We start from the raw sequence: 23,278 nt of genomic DNA on the forward strand, positions 1-23,278 counted from the left end.
TTTGGTCCCTGCTGAGCTGCCAACTCCAAAGCCTGCAGAGTGCCCAGCAGCATGCAAGGGTGTTTCTCTGGGGTGTGAACTCTCCTACAGATAACAACTTTATGGCACAGGCATTGTTCTTTACCAGTACTCTGTTTTCACAGGTATTTAATGAATAGGCTTTCAACTGGAAAAACACAGGCTGGGATCAAGAAGGCAAATGACCTTTGTGCTTGTCACTGGATGTTCAAGTAGTTACGCTCATTTTCCTTATTAACATATAGGAATCCCTTTTATGTTAATGCACTTTATTTAATTCTAATTGGCTTTTTGTTGTATTTAAAAATCTAGAGGAAAACAGAAAAAAAGTACCATTGTTCTCCCACATGTTTGTTTTCACTACAACTACTAAGAGGAAAAGCCCTTTACAAAAACAGGATACAGCAGACTTCTCTACGCTGTGCACCCCCCACCACACACTCAAACACTCTGGACATGCCTGCAGTGGTAATCGAGAGCCCACAGAAATCATCAGTGATTAAAAACATCAATGGGAGTTTTATTATCCACTTGAATGAGAGTAGTATCAAGTCCCTGCTGAATAAACCTCACCAGCCTGGGCAGGTTCTGCCCCCCTCAGACAAATTCCCACCTGCCTCAGGACATTTTCTCTGTGACATTAATTTTAGATAGAGAGGCAGACTCCACCATTGTGGAAAGGTGTTAAGTCAATGACAAAAGCCATAGCATACAGCATCACTTCTTAGCAGTCCTAAGAGACAAATAACCAGGGAACCATGAGATGTCACCTACATCAGGTGCTGCCTGGCCCCAAGAGATGCTCCAGATCCCCCTTGGATCTTACTGAGCAGCCACAGGCTGTCTCTGGGGTACCCTCAGGAGTGGGGCTCCCCTCTGCATTTCTACTAATGACCTTTTAGAGCTCTTTTCTTAATGCATCCCACGGCCTCCTTTCCCCCTCTTTGATTATTGCTTCCCCTGATGGATTTTTGGCCAGTCAGGGTTTCTGTCTGTGCCAGCAGCCCTCAGGAAAGGCCAAAGCTGAGGCAGGGGAACTTGTAAACTGCACTCACTGCAAAGCCCATTCCTGTGGGCTGTTGTTAAGAAGATAATAAAAATTGCTGTTTTCTTTCTCCCCACACGTTAGCATTTGTAAGAGTTCATACTTCCAAAGAATCACGCTGACTCGTTCTCCGTGATACGGAAGAATAAATCAAATGCAATTACCAGGAGACCTCCATTTTTGTAATCAAGAGCGTCATCTCTGGCCAGAAAGTACCTTGGGGGAATCAAGTTCTAGCGACTGGGGGGCCAGTAAAGAGCAATTTGAGCTTTTCTGACTGAAATGTGGTGATTGCCCTTCCATTCGCCTGGGCAGAAACTACCGCTGAGCAGCCTGGCAACCTCCTTCAAACACCATCCCAAGAGCATTTCAGTTTTTAAAAAAGTCTCAAATTTTAGGGAAATATGTCTTCTGATTTCTTTCTAAGGAAAAACATAAAATGCCATAAGGGTTGAGGATATTCTTGCAGTGAAGAGAACAGAATAATATTTTGGTTTTAGTTTTATAGGATTGTGGTTCTTCTTGTTTTTCTTTTAACTATATTAAGTAAGCCTTGTTTCTTCACCAGAAACTATCATGACATGATTTAGCCATGCTTTTTGAACAAGATAATTCTATCATATAAAATGATTACATTACAATGTAAATTATATGAGAAATGTTTATGCAAATCCTTAGGTAAAACAATAGCACTTTATTACTGCAAAATAAACTTTCAGATCACTGACACTTTGTCTTTGAACCAGAGAGTCTACTATGCTCAATAAACTGAAAAGCCAGGGAGACAACTTAGCGCAACAGGCTATACTGCTTAGAATCATACCACAATGTTTTCAGTTCAAGGGGAAAAAACCCCGAATTTCCACTTATAAAAAAATCTTCCATTGTTTAGAAACTGTAAACTGACTGGCTGCTTTTTTGCATTTATTGGTAAATCTCTGACCATCATCAGAGGAAAGGATTAAATCATGCAGCTGTCATTTCTTCCTCATCGGGGAGAAATAAACCCACAGTGTCCTCCCTTGCTGCATGCAAGGAGTTCAACTACAAAACTCTCTTTTCCCAAACTCTCGGGATCTGCTGACCGGGTGTCCCAAAAGGCAAGAAATCACAATTCCCCGGGCAATGTCGGGACAAGCTCACTTTGAACAACTCCTTTTCTGAAAGCAGAACAGGCACAGCTGTCCGTGCACCCCCTCCATCCCACGGAGCCCCCTCCCCGCCGTGGCCCCCAGCCCCGGGGTCCCACCGGAGCCCAGGGCAGGTCCCACACGGTGCCCCCGCCGCCCCTCGCACCTACCGCGCCCCGCCGACGGACGGACGGACGGACGGACGGACGGATGGATGGATGGATGGATAGAACTGCGGGCTGGGCTGGGAGCTGCTGCTGCTGCTGTCCCAGCGGCGGGAGGTCACCAGGCTGCTAGTCTGATCTTCGGTTCGCTTTCCATCCGAAAAGTTTAACTCCTTCACGCCCTAAAGGCACAATATCGGCGAATACTGCAGCACTGTGCTCATCCCTCGCCAGGGACTCTGGGCACACCCTTGTTTCAGGCTGCTGAAAACAAGGACATGCACCTGGGAGAAACCAGGGTATGGGGGGTCGGCATGAGCAGTTTTGCTCTGAGACTTGGGGTGAGTGTGATGCCAAGAAGTCCTCAGTGAGACATTTCTCACAACAGCACACACTCCTAAGCCCTGTCCTGAAGTCTCGTGTATTCCCACACATTCCTGTGGCTGCCAAATCCCTGCTGGGAACCCCAGGGGCTTATACTTTGGAAGGGAAGGGGAAAACCTTTGACAGCACTTTTTTCCCTGTCTCACCAAGCCCCTGGGAAATTGAAGGGAGTGGAAACTGCTTCTGGCAGAGGAGATACCCAGATCTGAAAGAGCACACTGAGAAGGGGCCCCAGAAAACCCCAGCCCCATCCCTGCTGCCAGGAAACCCCAGCCAGCCCTAGCCTGGCCATGCCCATGCCTGGGCACCCATGTCCCTCCTTGCTTTGATCAGAGAGGGGCTCCTGGTGATGGGGTTTTGTGGTCCAGCTCAAGATGCCTGTGCAAGAGCATGGGTGAGAAGTTGTCTCTGCTTTGCCCTCGGAGCCCACTGAGTTTCCATCTTTCTGCACACCAGCCCTGGGTTCTGTATGTGCTACTACCAAAATGTATAGGGCAGAGTAGTGGCAGCCATCAGGAACTCCAAGTGCTGCTTTTTCCAGCAAGATGTTTAAAATGGTTGCATGATGATGTCAACCCTGACCTCCATGTTCCTCTTGCACTCCTCTGCTGTGTGACTGTTGAGCAATGGAAACATTTGCTGGGTTTAAAGGCACTGAGTCCTGCCCCCGATCCCTGGCTGTGGAGTCACTCTCACCCTCAGCCACCATCCTGTTCCTCTGCAGCCTGTTCAGGTCTGGCACATGGGAAGTTGCAGACTCCTGCCCCCCCCCCCAAAAACAAAGCTAAATCTGGGCCCGTGCAAGGCTTCTTCAAACACCACTTGCTAGGCATAAAATCATGGCTCAGTACAGTGTGCTGCCACACTGCCCTCTTGCCCAGCCCTAGTGGAAGTCACAGGAAAGGGACAGGTGTGAACTCACCATTCTCCTCCAAAGGACAATGTGCCAGGCAGGCAGGCTGTAGGATGTCACACACATCCTGTCCCACACGTGGCAGGGACAGGAGCATTTCATGGGGCCAGCAGGAAGGCAGCAGCTCCAAGCTGTGTTGGAGGTTTTGTGCCGAGGGTGTTGCAGTGCCCTGTGGGCACAGTGCTCACTGGCACTGTGCACTGGCACTCACCATGCTGAGCCCAGCTGCTGCCCACCCCTGCTCAGCCTGTGTCCTTTCTGGTGCACCAGCCATGCATCCACAGGAACCCACACGGGTTCTCATCACTGGTGACATGGTGCTCACAGCAAACAACCAACACAAGGCTCCTGTAACCCAGGCTCTGATGCCACCATGTCCCACTCTGCAGCCTGTGGCTGGGCTTCACTTGTGAGCTGCCCAGGCACAGGCTTTACTGAGACCCTTCAGTCAATCCAATGCATTTTAGCCCAATATAGATAACATGACCCTCTGCCAGTCCCTCCAGAGGGGGTGCACCTGGCAGAGTCTCTTCCTAGCCCAAAGGTGATTCCCAAAGGACCATCCGTGCATACCACAGCCAGACCCCTTCAGCTCCCAGGCACTGTGAGTCATGCAAAAGGTGACTTTTGACCACAATAATAGGAGCCTGAGGGAGGGAGAGGGAGAGGTGCCCCCTTGCCTTTTTCTGCAGAGCAGGAGGCTGTGACTGCAGAGACACGTGGAATCTCTGAGGCTGCACCACTGATGGGGCACGAGATGGTGGCTGACACATAATCCCCATGCACACACCCTTATCAAGGGGCTGCAGCAGTTTTTCATTCAACCCTGAGGTCAGAAAAAAACATTTAAGATCATTTTCTATTTAAGATCATTTTCCAAACCTCTCTGGAGGGAGGACAGCTTTGGGGTTTTTGATTTCAGGTATGAAAAATGTAATTATGGATAATGATGCCTCTTGCTGTAACCCAAACAAAAACCTTTCTGTGTTTCATGGCTGGTCCCTGTGCCCTAAAGTAAGAGGGTTTCTGCTTTCATTACGAAACATATTTGTATTTCAACCTGTAAGGCCTTCTCATCTGGGAGCTGTCTAGTGGCCAGCAGTCTCTCCTGCATCTGGTGTTACTTAGCCAGTAATTTTTCTTCTGTGTTGCCTGGGGGCCAAAAGTACTCCCCAAAAGGCAAAACATGGGTTAAAATTGTTTAGAGAACAAAACTCTGTTAGAACGTTTTATTGGAGTCCGGGGAAATTACTTCTAAAATACCTACACATAATATTAGCAGCAATAATAGAGTTTTTAAAAGTTCACTGTAAAGGTAATGATGTTTCAGATGAGAGCCAGCATTTCAAACCCATCTGTATGGAGATGACATCAGACACACTGCTTATGTTTCCACTTTTGGTGGTGTGAAAGAAAATACTCTGCTACACGTACTTACCTTTAGCCAGTGTTTGCTCAACTTGGACAGTTTGCTTGGGGAACTGCTTGAACTCAGAAAGCTTCACCTTCACAGAAAGCAAAAACTGGGTTTTTTTTCATTTACAGGCTTCTCAGCTTGTATCAAAACCACCCTCTTGATTGTCAGTCTGTTCTGCCACTATGACACTTAAATCCACTATTCTATTTAAATTATGATAAGGTGAAAATCAATCTAGGACATGGTAAATGCAAGACCTGTCTCAGCAGACATCTCACAGTGTGACACTGCAGATGTTTAGGCTCCCCTGGTTGGCATCCACCTTCCACCTTCCCAGACAGTTCAGTGGGGGTGGCAGTGCTGGGGAGGGGATCTGCTGGCATGCACGCTAAAGCCAGCCTGAGATTTCCACATCATCTTAAAGAAAGGGTAAAAAATCTAAGTGATAAGAACAGAACAATGAAAGCTGAGTAAACAGCACTAATGGATGTTTCCTAATTCCTTAAGCTCCCTCCTATATTTATAAATGAAAGAGAAACATCCAGACATTTCTAGTAGGAGATCTCATTTCTTTTTTAATCAGAAATGCCCTGAATACTTCTCAGTTTCTGTTTTCAGATGTTGCCTTCTCGCAGAAATGACCACCTAAAGCATTTATCTTTTTATTAAAAATACATATTTTCATTAAAAAATTACACAGGGATTTCATTCTTATTCCAATCGTATGCCTTTTTTTTTTCACATGGGTACAAGCATTTTTCTAAACTTAAAGAAGCCCTTCTCAGAGGGGGGTGGAGATATGAAATATTTTTAAGATGTAGTTTGCTTTGATTTCCAAAGAATTTGATTCCAGTGCTAGAAAGCTGCAGAAAGTAATCCCAGTGAGAGGAATAACCAAGAGCCAGGTTATTCCTAAGGCTCCAAGACCCTTTCAAGTTGGTCTGAAAACCTCATTGTTAATCAAAATAATTGCATGAGAACCAATCAGGAAATCCTGAAACATTCAGAATGAAACCTTGTCATTACAAATTCACCATCATGGCTAAAAAACAGATTATCTCTGTCAAAAGCTGTGGGAAAGTTTGCTTTGTAGCAGTAGGGGCAGAAGTAAATATTTGCCCAATCTGTTTTGTTTATCCTAAAAACATATATACATGTACAGAGTTTCAATTAAACACTATTTTCTTTCTCCCCATGTGTACACCATTTGAACTGCCCATGTGAGGAGCTTTTAAAGCATCTCTCCCAGGAGTCAGGAGATGGCTCCGTGCCAGCGCCTTACTCACACCATGACGCCATGGCCGGGCACGTCGGATTGCTTTGAATTTTAAACCTCACTTCTTTGCTCTCACCTCTGAGTCCATTTAAACATAGCTGGCCCCTTGCTGTAATGTAAAGCAATCTAAAGCAGATGCACCAAGTGCCACTGGAAACATACCCACAGATGGGTTGGTTTTGCTGGTAAATGCCACAGCTTCCCAAGGCTGGTGATCATGGGGAGCAGGTGCAGGAGGAAGGGATTCAGGTGTGAGCAGGGTCTGTTTCACCAACATGCAGGTTCCCCAAGTTACTGTATTTAAACCACTTAAGAAATTGCATATTTTCTTGAGGAAGAGTGGTGCTGGGGATGTCTGAGCTGCTGGAAAAGCTTGAGGGGACACTGGGACAGACCAAGAGTTCAAAACTCAATAAAGAGTTTTACTGCCCTGTGGGGTCATGAGCCCCTCTTGTACCTACACCAGAACTCTCTATGCTGACACCACTTTTGCAGGGACACGGGCAGAGATACAGATGTGAAAGGTCTCCAGCCTGGGCTGTCCTTTGCAACAGCTGTTTGCAAAATCAGTTTCAAAACACTTTGTTTTGAAAATGAAGTACACGCTTATAAACATGCCATTTAAAAATGCAGTAAAAAAAAAAGGCAAAGAATAAAAGGAAAAAAAATCCAGCCAGTGGTTGAACCCTCTGAGTCCTTTTCCCTGTGGTAACAGTGTTCAAACAGGTAAACAGAGAAGAAAAACAAAGGCTGAAGAAAAAACAAATGGTCGCCACATTTCAAAACACCTGCTGGAAGTGACTGCAGCAAATAATCATTCAGAACATTTTGGAAAATACCTGAATGATGCCCATAATCCACTGCTGCTGCAGAGGGGGCTGGAGACCTCCAGGCACTGCACCCTGGGACCCACTGGAGCATCCACTGGCACGCTGATCCCACTGGCATCACATGAAAGTGCAACAATCCTCTGTGAGGTATTAAGATCATTTCAAAATCTCTTCTTGCATGAAACAATTCACAGGAAAACAAAAGTGCAGCTTATTTTGTCCAGATTTAGTAAGTCTTAGATCTTTGTCTTCTCAGGGGATCAGAGTCTTGGTCCTTCTCCCACCCATGTCACTGGGAATGGTGCCACAGGCTCCAGACAGTAACCAGACCTTATCCTACAGGCTTCCCTGTCCAGCTGACACCTTTTCATTTCCAGCACCTATGGCAGCAATAGATTTCCCAGAGCTGGGCAGTGTCCAGGCAGAGCAGTGGGACAGGCACCAGCCTCCTGTGGCTGCACAGGCAGGTGGATGATGCTCAGTCATGAAGGCTGCAGGTCCCTCCATGCTCACCCCCCAGACCTGCTGCTAAACAAACCTGTGCCAGGATCCCTGTGGTGGAGGATGAGCTGGAGGGGGCACCTGGATGCCCTCAGCCCCCCAGGCCTGAACCTGTGGTTGGGGCTTCTCTTCCCGGGCCACGGGTCAGCAGTGCAGGTGAGAGATGTGTCCTAGGAAATAAAAATGTGCCATTTTGGCCCTGCTCTCCCTCCAGGTCCTTGCTGTGCAGTGAGAGGCTGTCCAACCCAGAGTGCTGCAGCCAGGACTGCACGCAGGTTTGCACATAAACACCACTGCTTCCATGTGAGGAAGACAACTGGTTTGAAACGAGGCTCTGCTTCAGAGTAAGAACTGGTTGCAGTTACAGGCTGGTCCCCTGAATGGCTGGAGTTCATTTTCAACCCATTTCTGTCAGAGGTAGTAACAAACCTTTGTAACATCATGGAAACAGACACATCCTGTGTGCATCCCCTACCAGGATCATCATTTGTGGTGTCCTGAGGTTGTCCTGGGCAGGGCCAGGAGCTGGACTGAGTCTTTTCCAAGTTATGATATTCTGTGATGCTGTGACCAGGAACACTTCCAGCCACCCACCCTGCTGTGCTGCAGCACCTCACTGCCATCACAGGGCACTGCTGGTGACCCAGCAAAGCCAAATGAAGCTCTGACTGGCTGTTTATGCCTCCACATACACAGACATGGGGCAGCCCCAGGTGAACGGGCAGAGCAGACCAGGCAGCTTTGTCATCCCAGCCCCCAGAAAAAATGGAGAAACCCAAAGGAAATCAAGGACACCTTAAGAGAGGAACAGAAAACAATGGGGAGCTCTGCTGGGAGGGAAGGAGTCCAAGGAGCGGGATTATAGATGAATAACATGTGCAGTGTAATTAATCTAGATTAGTTTTGTTTTATAGCATTAGCAGCCCGCAGTCGCAGCGTGCGGTGCCGCGAGTTCCCAGCGCTGGCCGATGGCTGGGACAGCTCCAGGCTCAGCCTCAGCGCGCAGGAAGCGCTGCCGGTGACTCACCGCATGCTTGCTCAGAGACTAATGAACTAATTCCGGCACTCCGGCCCTTTCCACGGCCCCCTTCCATTAATCTTCCAGTTAAAAAGTGCAACAGTGGCTCAAGAGGGAAATTCCCACCGTGCAGAAGGATTTTGCCGGGAGCCCCCTGTGCTGACCTCCCTGGCAGAGCCGAGAGCCCGAGCTCCCCCCGGGCCCGGCAGCGCTGCGATTCGCGGCCCTCGCTTGGTTCCTGCAGCGCTGCCGCGGCTCGGGATGCTGCTGCTGCCCCTCGGGGTGAAATGCAGAAGCAGATCTCGTCCTGCTGCCGGGCAGCTCACAACACACACCTTTGTTCCCATAAAAGATTCCCCTTGGCATTTTTGGGCCAAAATTCCAACTTCTGCAATAGCAAGTTGCCCATCTGAAGTGCTGAGAGCCATCCTCACCTCCCTCCCAGCCTCCCTCCCACTCAGACTCTGCAGAGTTGGGGTTTTGCTTTCTCTAGATCACAAATTGCCACATGCTGTCCCATTACCAACAGCATTACTTCTAAAGGACCCACATGCGAGTTGTGCCTGGAGATGTATTAGAGCTTTCCCAACTGCAAAGAAATGAAGCACAGTTAAAAATAGTTTCTTAAAACTCCTAAGACAGAAGAGCTGCACAATGCCACAAGCAGCAGGAGAGCAGGGGATGGTGGAGACAGGCTCTCCTGGAGAGTGATGTGGACAGAATTTGATCTGTGCTTCCCTTTTCACCCAGGACAGTCTGTATTTAACATTTATCATAATGTGGAAAACACCTAAATAATTCCAGGGATGGCAGAGATTTGCAACCACAGACTTGGGGAATGGGACAAGCAGTGCAACTGGGGACTGGGGGTCCAGTTACCACACAGCTACTTTACTCCATCCTTTGTCTTTATTTTATATTTGTATTTCTTCAATATAATAGAATACAACTTATTTTACATAATGTATACAAACTATATCACAGTGCTTTACAGAGCAAAGCATGAATTACATGGTGAAAACTGAGAGAAAAATGACATGGTCCTCTGCTTTGCCAAGCCCCTTCTTTTCTCCCGGGAGACTCTCAGGAGACCTCCCAGGACACCCTCAATCTAGTGGGGATCTCCCACCTGACTAATTCCTGCCCCAAGGTGAATTTGGCTCATCACCACTGTGCTCTCCTCTCTCTGGAGCACTGGCAGGGCTGGTATCCCAAAGAGCTGTCACATTTAACCTCCTTGTTCTTATCTCCTTTTCCTCACAAGACAAGCAGCAGCTCTTTCTTTTGAGCAACATAATTACTCTGAAAGTAATTAGTGGAAACTGAGGGAAACCCCCAACATTCTTTTCTCTCAGGATGAGCTATTTTTCCCAGAGCACATGGATGGCCCCAGATAAACCACTGGGTTTGGCAATGCTGTTTGCTGCATTTCTGAAAGCAGTACATCCATCACAACTCCACAGTACCAGAGCCAGGGTGGGATGCAGACCTGGCTCCCCCAACAGACTCATTGTAGCTGCTTTATGAACACAGGAAACAAAAAGCTCTCACACCTGGTGTTACAGGATACTGTAAAAGACATTGGACTGATGGCTGTCAGGGTCTCAGACCTAGGAATGAGAGTACTCACTCTGGGAAATGGGAAGGTTTTGGAAGCTGAGAGAGAGTGGGATTGTGGACAACAGGAGCTGAGAGTCACACACATGACACAGAAATGGCAAGGACAGACACAGGGAGAATGACCTTAATGCCAGATGGAAAGCTTTCAGATGGATCCCCAAGTGATCCCTGTAGGAATCCTGAGCACAGCACACACTTCTGTCAATACACAGACATGTGGAAACAAAAGGAAGGTGCTGGACATGGCTTCCCTCAGGCCCTGAGCTACTGCAGAACATCACATTGTGAAACAGGGCACTGTTTTAACACATACTTTTAATGAGTAATAAGAATAATAAACCACCCATTTTCCATTCTCTAACCTAATGGAAAAAATGTAGAAATTCCCAGCATTTGTACAACAATGTCATGTCCAGAATGATCAGGATCCCTTTCTGCAACAGAAAAATGGAACACACCCATGGCAGAGCTGATGACAATGGGCAGAAAAAGAGCAAAGGCAAACATGTAGGAGTAAGTTTCCCTACAACACTTAAAATAGAAACATAGGGTAAAAATACATTTTATGAGTAGGAAAAAGTGAACAAGAAACCAAAGTTTTCCTAACTTCAGAGTCCAGTTCCTCTCCTAATCCCTTTTATTCCAGATCCACATCAATGAATCAGAATTTGACCTAAAAGCTTTGCAGCAGGAGAATTCGCCAAACGCTTGAATTAAATATTGCTTATAAAAATCTATTTCCTTTTCTTAACAGCAAATTTTCCAACTGGGAAAAGAGTTTGAGGCCCACATGCTTTCTAAGTTTGGAGAATTAGACACTTCTCTCTTGAATCCCATCCCTCGTAATCTGGAACAGATACAACTTTACACATCAAATTATTTTCCAGGAGAAACTCAGCAGGATATTTCCTTAAGCAGGAGGATTTCTCTCCATCTAAATGATTCTTGAACAGCCTCTTCATTTCTGACCACACATCCTGCAGTCATTGAAACCACTTTGAGCATGATGGGATCTGCTGGCCCTGGTGGCTGTTTGGCATTCCAGGCCTTCCTCCTGACCAGGACCTGGTGCATCTGCTGGGGCTCTCCTGGGCCCAGTGGCCAAGGGACAAACCTGCCTTGGCTTGGCTGCAAGCTCAAGTGCTGCAGGGAGGTCACTCCAGCAGAAAAAATAAATACCTCAGACTCTGCCCACAAAACTGCACTTAGCAAGAAAGTCCCAATACAACCTGACCAAAAAAAAAAAAAACCCCCATGTCCCTTTCAATTTCATAATTCATTAATATTATTTGGTTATAATCTCTGGAGCAGAGCAGCCATGGCTTGTTGAGCACACATGAATGAACCCTGTGCCATGGCCTCGCTGACAAAATAAACACATTGCCAGATCACACAGGGCCACACTGGCACAGCTTACAAAGCTTCCAAAAAGTGACTAAGACCTAGGGGATAGGACTGGGTCCTACTTGACTAATTTTGCTTTTAATCACAAGCTTTTATCTCTACTGATGAAGTTTGGGCATGATGCACAAGGGATAAAGATGGGAACTGTAATCTCAAACAGTAAAACAATAAAACATTTATTAAATGATGCATGCGAAGCTTCTTTTCCAGAGAAGGATATGACTATATTAAAAAACATTTAAAGTCTAAATAGGACTTGGGTTACTATATTAAGGTCCTATTTTTTTAGTCCATCAATCATCCCTGTTGGCTCAGCTTTGAGCTGCAGCCATTTCTCAGCCCATGGAAAGGAGCTGTATCTTCCCTACCAGCAAGCAGAAGACCATCAAGTTGAACTAATGATGGAAGCTTTGCCTGTGGGAAATATAATAATTTAAATTTCCATATTGGTGGCACAACTGGAATATCTAAGTAATGGTGTGAGTGTTTTCTTGGACTAGTTTTAAGATTACTGCATAAAAGGAAACACTTTGAAGTTCTGGCAAAAATCAGAACTGGTAACTGGTGGTTTTATATCCTGCTTTCAGAAGCCATGGGCATACAGAACAGCAATTAGGTCAAGCTTTTCTGTTGTTCCCAAGAAATGTAAAAACATTTTTTGAGAATTCTTCCTTTTAAGAGAGAAAAGGAGGCAGCTCCCCCTGCATCACTGCTGACTGGCAGAGGGTGGCTTTACACAAGGAGTCTGTGCTGCAGGCCCACAGCAAACCTGCAGTGAGCCCCTCGCTGGGCTGTGCACACACACACACACACACACACAGACTCTTCCTGTTCTCCTCACTCTGCCCTGTCCAGCCATGGGAAATGTGTCCTGCAGGCTCCTCCAGGAGCTTCTGTGAACCTCTGCCTGGGCCCTTATGCTCTAGCAGGGACAGGGCCATGGCTCCAGGCAGGCTGACAGCACAGACCTTCCCAAACTCCCCCAGCACTGATGGCACTCCATTAAACAGCTTTTCCTGCTCACAGGATTCCTGCCTGCCATATCCCACTCCCTCCACAGAGCAGTTAAGACACATAAAAAAGGGGCAAAATACCAAGAATCTAGCATGGCACCAGTTATCTTAATTAGTCTTTTTGCTTTACCCCCCTTGCCTTAATTGCATCAATATTTTTTAATGAAAGATTTATCACATCTTACCAATGAGAACATTACTCAATTTTTTTTTGCAGCAAAATACGAGGCACCAAAAAGCATAATTTCCTAGGATCTCATGCTGATGGCATGCTAAGTCACACTGATTCCTGTTCTAGGTGTGCAAACAGAGATGTGTCAAGTTTTGAAGGACACAGAGGATCCTAATAAATACCCACAAAACAGCTGTTCCTCAGAAAGTGCTATAAGTAGATATAAGGAGCACTGAGATACTCTGGAAAAAATAAATTGTATCCTAAGGCAGTGATGCTTCAAACATGTGCTGAAGCCCATAAAAATAAGTTAAAGGCTGTGTTGACAGACAGGATGAAGGAAAAATCTGTTTCTGGGATTAGTAGTTACAAAAGGTCTTCCAGATCCTGGAGTAATCACAGGATGAAATTTCCAGATGGCTCACCAGGATCATAGTAAGACCAGGCAAGAAACACACATCCCTAAAGTTAGCAGGCACAGCAAACCTTCTGGATAAATGGTATCTCAAGGATACTCCTGAGAATCATCACATGAAGGTGGCACTCAAAATCTTCTCCAAATGAGCATCAGCTTCTCCCAAACTGGTCCAAATCTCCTCAGCTTCCTGGAAGCAGGAGGAGTGAAAGCTGCTTGCCCTGCATGTCAGCCAGGGCAGCAGCCCTGAGCCCTGGGCACACTGAGCATCTGTTTGGGGCCCTGCTGTAATTTGGCCCCAGTGAGGAACTGGTGCATGTTTGTGAGATGCCCCAAACCATCCCACTCTGCCAGCTGGTTTTATAAAGCTGCTGCTTTGAGATGAGGGTGAAGACACTGGGTAAGCTCAAAACAAAGCACAAAGTGCCATCAGGGAGTCACCCCTCCCACAGGGAGCTGGAAAGCCACAACATCTTCAGATGGGATCTTCCTCAAATTTAAGTGTGAAACTCAGGCATTAGAGAAGTGAAACCTGGCAGAAGCCATGAAAAGCAAGCTGGTGACCTCCCCAGAGCAGCTGGGCAGCACCAGAGCCTTTGGCAGGGCCAGCCCAGGCTGGTGGGGACAACGGGAAAAGGCACCGAACAGAGCAGAGCAATCAGGAATCTGACCCAAGGGTTGGCTGAGCCAGCCCTGGCTTAAAGCCAAGGAAAAGTGGTAACAGCTTCTAGACAAGGAAGGTTGGGGGATGCTGTTCTGCCCCTGGTACAATGCAACATTTGCCTTCATTCATGGAGGACACAATTCAGAGAGGACAGAGGGTCTCTGGTTTGGGACAAGGCTGGGGGACACTGGGCCATGGCACCTCCCAATGTCCAACAGCACTTAACCCCAGCCTTTCCCATGACACCAGGCCAAGTTTGGAAGCAAACTCACTGGAAACAATCACTAATGCTTGCTAAACACTTGTTAATTTCTAAACAAACAAACAAACAGACAAAGCCAACCCAAAGAACTTTCAGCCTCCTGTCCCTGCCTGACCAGCACAGATGTAGTCATTTCCTAGCAGCAAGAAGAGGCACAGACACATGTCCCTGCAGCAGGGCAGGTGCTAGGAAATGGGGAGCTTTTGTCTACTTCCCTCACAGTGATTCACTACAGGAACAGTTCTTCTCAGTGAATATGGCACAGAAAATCCAGGTGAGGAAAAGCAGGGTTTTCTCTCTCCAGGAGGAGGTCCATGCACTGCTGCACACATGCAGCTGGCACAGAGGTGGAGCCTGCCAATCTGCAGCCCTTCCCTTTGGAGAGAGTGATTTCCCATTCAGGTACAAATCAGATGCAGGAACCCAGCCAGGCCAGAGCTCTTGGCTGCTCACAGAACATCTTGAAGGGCTGAATGACAAGCTGTAGAGCAGATGTTCACCCCTGGCAGCAGCTCAGCCATACTGTGCTCTATGGTTTTGCTTTTTCCAGCTCTGGCCAAAAAGGATGCACATTTCCCCACGCTGTGTGATGGAGAAGAGACTGACCCTGGCTGTGGTGGGATTTTCTAACAGACACCAGCAAACTCCCCCAGAAGGAAACCAAGTGCTTTACTGGCAGTTCAGCATGCCCTGAACACCATCCCCTGGCTGACTGACACGGAATCCCAGGAACAAGGCAGCCCTTACCCTCACTGGATGGGTCAGGCACCACTCACAAAAGGCTTTTGGAGGAGTGCAAAAGCAGATTTCTGGAGAAGCTGAAAGGGGACAAAAAAGCTGAGTCTGCTGCTCTGAACACTCCCAGCAGGCTGCAAGCATCACTTTTCAAATAGTTTAGAAGGAAAAAAAAGTGATTAATTTTTGCTAATACATGACAGTTTGAGCTGGAGTAAAGTCAGATTCACAGAACTTATCCGACTCAGGATACAGCATCTTTCTTAAATGTACACATTTGAAGATGAATCATACTTGTCTCATAAGGACACTTCCCAAATTTGCTCTCCTGTCACTATTCAGGGTTCCCATTCTGCAATAGAAGATGATGTCACTGTTTACATAAATAAAGGCAATGGTGCTCAGATCAGATCTAGGAAACCAGTCTCTTTCCTCTTAGTTATCAACCACAAGTACTTTTAAGGTTGGGGAGTGGAAGAACTGGCCAGGGCATAAATAGCAGCACAGACCAAAAAAAAGGTGCAAAAATGACCCAAATCACATACTTCACACAGATTTCTTTTGTTCTTAGAAAACTGGCCATGTTAAAAGTGATGTAGCTCTCATTGCTCTCACTCTGTCCACAGTAGGGAGATTTAACTTCTGCACAGGAGAGTTGCAACTGAAAAATATTGTCATTACACTGAGCACAAATAGGTTTTTCTTGAACATTGAGCATGCACGTGGCCTCCCCTCTCCCCCCAGCTTACATTTTATGAGATTTTTGACAGTCAGAGAAAACTCTCCTTCCATATGTTCAGGATGTTAAGATTTCAACCTCTTTGCAGCAGGAAAATAAAGTCATCTTCTTTGCAGTGCCGCAGCAGCGGGCACACACAGAGCACTGAAACAGGAAGGCATGAACTGATCTCTGCCAAGGCTGAAACTGCAGGGATCCCGGAGCAGTCGTGTTCCTGTCATGTCTGCAGATGCTCTGTTAAGGACTCCAGGGACATAGAGCAATTACTAGGGTTTGTTTCTGCTTTCCAGGAGCAGTTCTGTTTAGGAGAGAATAGAAAGGGATTATTTTTACCTTATAGTTTGGACTTACAGGGTGTGAACTGAATTTTTCTTCCCACAGAGAGACATCATGAACAAGTCTTGCAATGCCCTGTAACGGGGCTGTTCCTTCTCAGCAGAGCCCCAAAGCCCCAGGGCTAATGAGGGTGACAGGCAGGGCCCAATTAGCAGCACAGGCACAGGGATGGTTGCCTTTAGGCCACACACTGAGTCTAAAGGGTTTTTTCCTTTTGTTTTGGGGGCTTTGTTGGTTTGTGGGTTTTTTTGCTTTAAGGCTAGAAAGTTGACATCTGCTTCTGGTAAAATTAACAAACTATTTTATTTGTCAGTAATTTAGATTGAAACAGTACTGAGAACTGCATTGTCTGGGTCTGCAGGACTGTAGGAAGTATCAATGAAGCATTTTCCACTGGCATGTGTATAGAGAAAACAACATTTAAGTGAAGATAATTTTTTCCATATAGATTATGTACATTGTTATACACAAGTGAGAACTAGACAAAACAAAACTAGAACAAAGATTCTTTTAAGTTGTAAAAGGATCTTTGTCTCTCAGCCATAGGGATGGCTCAAGCCAAGCTCCATGGATGAGGCAATGATGAGGCAACAGATGCATCAAAGGCATCTCACTCGTAGGACAGTTTAGCCAAGGCAAGACAGACCAGGGGGTTGCTGGCACCACTGTCATTCTTGCTACAGCACAAAGGAATTCCCAGCTCTTACCTTCTCCTGATGCAGCCAGGCTCGGGTGCACCCTCCACTGTGCCCTACACAAGTCCTGGCACTTGGGCCAGCAGAGCTGCTTCCAGCAGGGGCTCTGCCCACCCTGCAGGGGCACTGTGCCCCCCTGGCAGCGTACCCAGCTGCATTCTGCAATGTGATCTCCACCAAACGCCATCCCACCGCCTTTGCTGCAGCTCTGACTGCCCAGACTAAAGACTTGGCTTCCTGGACACCAGCTCAAATCCCCTGGCAGCTCTTTTATTGTTCACCTGCTTAATGCTGCAAACACAGCTCCAGGTCACCCCCCTGTTGCAACAGGCAGGAGAAATCTTCTGCATGTGGGGCAAGGGAAGCCCATGGACCTGGCTCTCATGGAGGAAGGTGCCCTGCAAGGGTGACAGGAAGCCTCAGGTCACAGCAGCCCCAGGGGTCAGTGCCAGGAAGGGGAGAAGAATGGAGCAGGCTTCCCATGAGGTTCAGGCACAGGGCAGGAAGGCAGACATTGTCTGTGAGGCCCCTCTGCTGCACAGGGTGTTAAACATTAACCAGCACCTTCCCTCTCACTGCCCCAGGGTCACACGGGGCAGCTCCCCCTGCCACTGGGGCTCCACCACACCCTGGCTCAGGGAGCAGGCGGCAGACACCAGCAGAGGATGGGGATGCTCTTTCAAGGCTGGAAAAGTACTTCTTCCCTCTGTGGTCAAGCCAGGAACACCCTTCCCTGACCCACTGACCCTCCCCTTCCTGATGTGCCCCCTACCCCACGCCTCTCTCTTGCATTGTGTGGGAACATTGCCCAAAACATGCTGGTTTGCCCTCATTTCCTTCCTCTCAAGACACCTGGACCTTCCTCCTGCCACCCCTCATGCTGATACAGGCCAGGCCATGGGTTTATTGTCCAGGAAACCAAACAACCCAACACCCAGCTCAGGGCTGCTGGGGTGACCTGCTCAGGGACAACACAGCCACCAGGGCCTTCATGCTCTAAGGATGACAAATAATTTATTTCAGCAAAACCGCCCTGACATATTTGAGGAAAAACAGAAGCAGCAACTACCAGCAAGGACACCCCAACAAAGGCTGTAGGGGAAGTATTTTCCACCACAAAACATGTTTTGAAATGTATTTGGAATTGGTGATTTAACTCAAGCTGTTAGTAGAAGAGCCCTACTTAAACAAGTTAGTTTTGCATGCATTAAGCAATGCAGCACAGAAACAAAAGAAAAAATCCTCTCCAGCTTCAATGCCAGGTTAAAAGTTATTGGGAGGCAGCCAATATAATTGGGGAAGGTTTTTAAACGCCCTCTTTCAAACTAAGATGCCTCAGCAGAGATCTGTGCACACAGAACACATCACAAATGGCAACGCCAATTTCATCCTTCTCACACACTGAATTTTAAAAGCTTAAAACACCTTTATCTAAATCTCTGTCCTGTTAAAAATGCACTGAGAAGCACAAAGCTTCATCCCACTCAAACAGAATTTATGGATAAGTGGAGTTCCTTGCTCTGCTACACCAGCTTGTTTCTGCTCCATGACCATGGATTCAGGAATCCCTGCAAGCACAGCTTTGCGGGTCGTGGAATGTGCACTGTGAAACACAAACTGATCACAGAACAGTCTGAGTTGGAGGGACCCACAAGGATCATTGAGCCCAACTCCTGAATGAGCCATACAGGGACCAAACCCACAACCCTGGTGTAACTAGAACCTGCTCTGACCAGCTGAGCTGCCCCAGAATCACTGCACAGTTCGGACTGAAAAGGGACCTTAAAGACCATTTTATTTCAACCCCCTGCCATGGGCAGGGACACCTGCCATTAGACCAGGTTGCTCAAAGCCCCATCCAGTCAACCTGGCCTGGAACACTTCAAGGGATGGGACATCCACGGCTGCTCTGGACAACCTGTGCCAGGCCCTCACCACCCTCACAGGAAGAATTAATTCCCAATATCCAAGCTAAGTCCATCTGTTGCCATGTATGCTGGAGTCCAGCTGAAAGCCAACCCCACAGAGCAGAGCAGAGCAGACTGAGATGCAGAAGACAGACAGACAGACACTGCTTCTCACTGGTGGGCATGCACAGCCTGCTCAGAGGGGTACAGCCCGTGCTGGGTTCAGCTCTGTCCCACTCTGGACACTGCAGACCCCGAGGCAGTGCCAGCACTGGAAAGGAGCAGCCACAGCACCAAACCACCCCAGGCTGGGACTGCGGAGAGCAGCTCGCAGCTGCAGGGAGGCAAGGCACTGTGTGTGCCTGGCTCTGCAGCACCAGATACAGCCACGAAAGGGCCCTCCTGACCCTGAGACCTCCATGGACACAGAGCTGAGCCTGAGCTGCTTTTGAGCAGGGGAGATTCCTGCATGCAAGACTGGGCAGCCACAGATGGTAAAGGACTGGCCTTTCTCACTCATCAGTGAGCTTCTTTTTATGGCTTCTCAGCTTTCATTATGAGGAGCAGGAAGAGTGAAGTGCTGGTGTCCCCAGGCAGTGCTAACAGGATGTGACTGTGCCCTGACTCATCATCCTCTTTTCTCCTGAAGAGGAGAGGGCTGCTCACACCTGGGCCATGGACACCTATGGCCACACTCGTCAGCACAAACCCACTGCTTCCCAAACTTGCACTTCAGAGGCTGCAGAAAGCGACCTTCACATCACACAGCTAGAACTTTATATTTTCAGAGGATTCTCACAACCAAAAGGACCGAAGGACTCCAAAACGCCCTCAAAATTTAAAGAATAACACAGCGGTTTTCTGAGGAGTGTCTGAGCTAGCAGGATTGCACTGAGGTATTAAGTCCAAGAAATTAAAGCATTAAGGCACACAGCTGCAGAATATGACTAAATACACAATTATTGTTCTCTATTTTACAATTGAAAACTTACCATGTTTGAATAATCTCCAGTGAAATGTATTTCATGGGAACTGGAAACAATTTGCATTAAATGAACCAGATGAACACCACTGTTAGTGAGTCCACGTGCACACGAGCAGAACTGAGGTGCCTCAGCTGAGAATTCTCTCTGCCAATACCGTGGCTCATCTTCCATCCTGACAAACTTACACCCAAGATTTCCCTGATACATTTCCCTGCCCATCTAAGGCAGTCATTCAGTAGCAGGGATGTCTCACAGGCTCACATTCCAAGCAGATGCAACATCCTACACATCTGACAAAGCAATTCAGTTCTCACCAAAGAAACATCCCAGAAGGGCTCATTCAGATGGAATTCTTCCAGTATTTGTTTTTCAATTACTGGAAGAAACATCACTGTGGGGTAAACGATTTTTTACCACTCAGTAGATTTCAAATGAGACACACCATATATAAGACACCAGAATTTTTTTTGTATTTGTCTACTAAACATCCTCCTGAACAAGGGCATGGATGTGCTAAGGCACACCCTCACTTGCTGCAAAGGCAATGATGTAAAGTAATAATAAGAGATCGTTAATATTTAATGTTAATATTTATAATATGTTCATATTTATTTATTTATGATTGGCTGGGACATAATTCTTCTAAAGAAGAAGTACAGTTCAGGGAAGTCTGCAGGGTAAGGATGCACTATTGCTACAATATATAGCACAGGCACACCAACACCTGGCCAACCCAAGGCTGGAAGTGCAATTAAAAAATTACAGAGAAATTGCTGCAGGCTATGTCTTTGCTTATGTCTCACTGCAATAATTACAAAATGGAAAAAATAAAAAAAAGAATAATAAGTGTGTCTTACAATGGCAGCTACAGTTGGATTCCAGTCAGGCTCTGCAACAGAAAAACTGCCAGTCAGCTGTGGCTGCTACACTTACAACAGAAACACTAAACGCCTTGAATATCACACCCAGTGAGCCTGGAATATTGACATTGAACTTTTAAAAATGAGCAAACTATCACCACCTTTTACCTGTAGCATTATTCAGAAATAAACTCATTCAGGGTCTAAGGAAGAGTGCTCTGCACTGGTGTTGGGAGACAGGAATTCAAGACAAACTTGTAACACATCAGGTGCTACCAGGAAGGTCCCATGAAGAGCAGCAGATATATTTATCACCTTTTTAGGCTTCCTTCCTCCCCCCCAACCATCTACTGCATCTGGAAGAATGTTTTAATGCCAATTCTGACTTGTACTTTTTAAACTGAAAAATAGAAGAGTTAAGTTACCTGGGTCTTACCCCAGGACTTACTGCTTGCCTGGAGTGAAACCATGTGTACTTAAACTGCACCCTGGGGTGGATCCAAACCACACAGTCTCCAAACAGGGAGGAGACTTTCCTTCCTCAAACTTGCTGAAATTATGTGAGTGACTCACTGAATGTCCTTTTCTTGAGTCAGCACTGAAACAGAACTCCAGAATTCCCTTTGATTTACAGTAAAGATAAAATACTGTAGGATTGTTGGTCTTTCTTAAAGGATGATCAGTGACTGCTCCCCGGAGGATGTCTCACCACTAAACCCACTTGACTCTTGCACAAACCAAGGCTGCATTCCTACCCCGTGCTCCAGCCCTTCCCTCCCTGGGTTCAGACCTGTTGGAGCCCAGCTTTACCATGTCACACAGAGGAGGGAAGGTCATGTGGCTGCAAATCCCATTTGCACAAAGTAAACAGGTAAATAGATTCCAACTTTGAAATCAGTTTTAATAAATTCATTAATTAGCAACTTGTCTTCTATCCCAGTAAAGCAGAGTGTAGCAGGCTCAGAAGTTGGGGATGCTGAAATTTGGAGTTAGGCTGAATGAAAGACTATGTACAATACAAATCAGCTTTCTGTTGTGATGTAAATTTATTCTCATATTTTTTACCATTTATTCATCCCAAAAGACATATTGCATATTTGGAACATTTTTAAAGAAAGAGCCACTGTATTCAAGACAAGAAGTAGTTTTGTCACATCAAAACTGATGACATACTCAATAAAATTATTTTCCAGAGCAAGAACTCCTTACAAGAAATATAAATAGAATATAAACTTCATAAATGATCTAGCATGAAAAGACTAAAATAGCAAATTCATTCCATACTGAAGGCAGTACTTTACCATAGTGTGTGTGCGGTGTTTCTAAAAAAAATAAATCCATGTCCCAACAGTGGGTACTGAAACAAATACAGGTAAGCTTTTGGTTACATTTTATTCCAATAGAACAGAATGAATTGATGACTTCACTCTTTTGTCTCAGTTTACTGACTAATATGATCAGGTAATAAAACATTGCTTTTAGTTTAACCCAGGCTTTGGATTTGTTCAGACACGAGGAAGGGATGGCACACTTTGGCAGCACATTGGCATTTTCAGTGTCTCACCTGACACAACACAGGAATTACCTCTCCCTGCCAACATCTCCACTCCCACAGCTGAGAACCATTTCCCCAACAACCTCAATGACACCCACTCTCTCTCGTGGCCACAGAACACCAGTGCCCATGTCCTGCTCCACCACATGCACAGCCCAGAACAGCACCGACACACATCCACATCCCTCAGTGCTTGGGGCTGGGACACAGCCAGCTCTGGGAATGATGCTCACTGAGCACACTGAGCCACTGAACAACCTGGAATTTGAAATGCTTGGAGAGGGAAGTGTCAGAAATGTGCAAACAACACGATGGGGCTGAGGGAAGACAGTAAAATGTCTGATCCTGGGAAAAGGACTGGCTTTGCTTCATTCTAAGATGTAAGCAAATCATAGAACAACCTACAGGAAGCAGTCAGCAAAAGATTCAAGAATATAAAATAATTCATACCTGTCAAAGCATTTAGAAAATAAAATTCCCCTTTTCCAAGTTTTTTAAAAAATGAGTTTATTAGTGTTATTAAACCAAGACTTCTGGAAATCATGACATTCCAATAAAAGTGATCACTACACTACTATCACTGTTAACTAATAACGTAGAACAGCTGTCAGTTTGTGAAAACTAAGTGAAGGAGTGAAGGAACTATTCTATGAATATTTTCCCTATTGTGCATGAGGGATCAGCTTTTCTCTCACTACTGTTCAATAGTGTATGATCAATAGTCCAGAATAAAGCTTCAGGAACCATCCCTATAAAACCTAAAGGGAAAAAACCTCCTTCAATGCTGTGCTCAACAGTGATGGGAACAGGCTGCTGCTTGGGCCTGCTGCCTACAGTGGTTTTTACCAAACAATATTGCAAAGTCAGATACCACAGGGTGCACCTCATACTGGGGTGATGTGAGGAGTACAGTGATTTGATTGACAAGGTTAAATCTAGAAGCGAGAAGTCAGTGAATCCCCCCAAAAAAAAGTTCTGGTAGACAATCAAGCAAGAAAACCAGAGCAAGATATAAAGCTTATTGTCTATTCATATGATGTTAGCAGGGTAATAACTGTAAGGACATGTTCTGTTCTGGCATCTACACATTTGCAAAATTAAAAATTGTTTAAAAAGCTGACAACAAAAACTAGAGGGATGAAGAAAAAAATTTAACAATTCATTCATATACAGTAAGATTGGAAGTTATGAACATGGTATGTCAAATCCCTAGATCAGG

The 23,278-nt window shown here is 46.2% G+C and overlaps 2 protein-coding genes across 5 annotated transcripts in view; both read right to left on the reverse strand.

Moving 5' to 3' along the window:
- Nucleotides 1–2,506, reverse strand: part of FLNB (filamin B) — an 88,462-nt gene extending 85,956 nt beyond the window's left edge. For 2 of the 3 annotated variants that reach the window (XM_074549814.1, XM_074549813.1), the window contains exon 1: nt 2,364–2,505. The gene's annotated coding sequence lies outside the window, so the exon portion shown is untranslated. Of the gene's footprint in view, nt 1–2,363 lie in introns of all 3 variants that reach the window. The other variant, XM_074549815.1, reaches the window with a different exon arrangement.
- A 7,083-nt stretch (nt 2,507–9,589) lies between these two features.
- The window catches only part of SLMAP (sarcolemma associated protein), an 89,877-nt gene continuing 76,188 nt past the window's right edge, over nt 9,590–23,278 (reverse strand). The window contains exon 24 of one of the 2 annotated variants that reach the window (XM_074549819.1): nt 9,590–16,018. In XM_074549819.1, the coding sequence (XP_074405920.1) occupies nt 15,938–16,018 (81 nt within the window). In that variant the 3' untranslated portion in view covers nt 9,590–15,937. The remainder of the gene's footprint in view (nt 16,019–23,278) is intronic. The other variant, XM_074549818.1, reaches the window with a different exon arrangement.

The sequence above is a fragment of the Zonotrichia albicollis genome, chromosome 12, assembly GCF_047830755.1.
Source record: "Zonotrichia albicollis isolate bZonAlb1 chromosome 12, bZonAlb1.hap1, whole genome shotgun sequence".
In the NCBI taxonomy this organism is placed as follows: domain Eukaryota; kingdom Metazoa; phylum Chordata; class Aves; order Passeriformes; family Passerellidae; genus Zonotrichia; species Zonotrichia albicollis.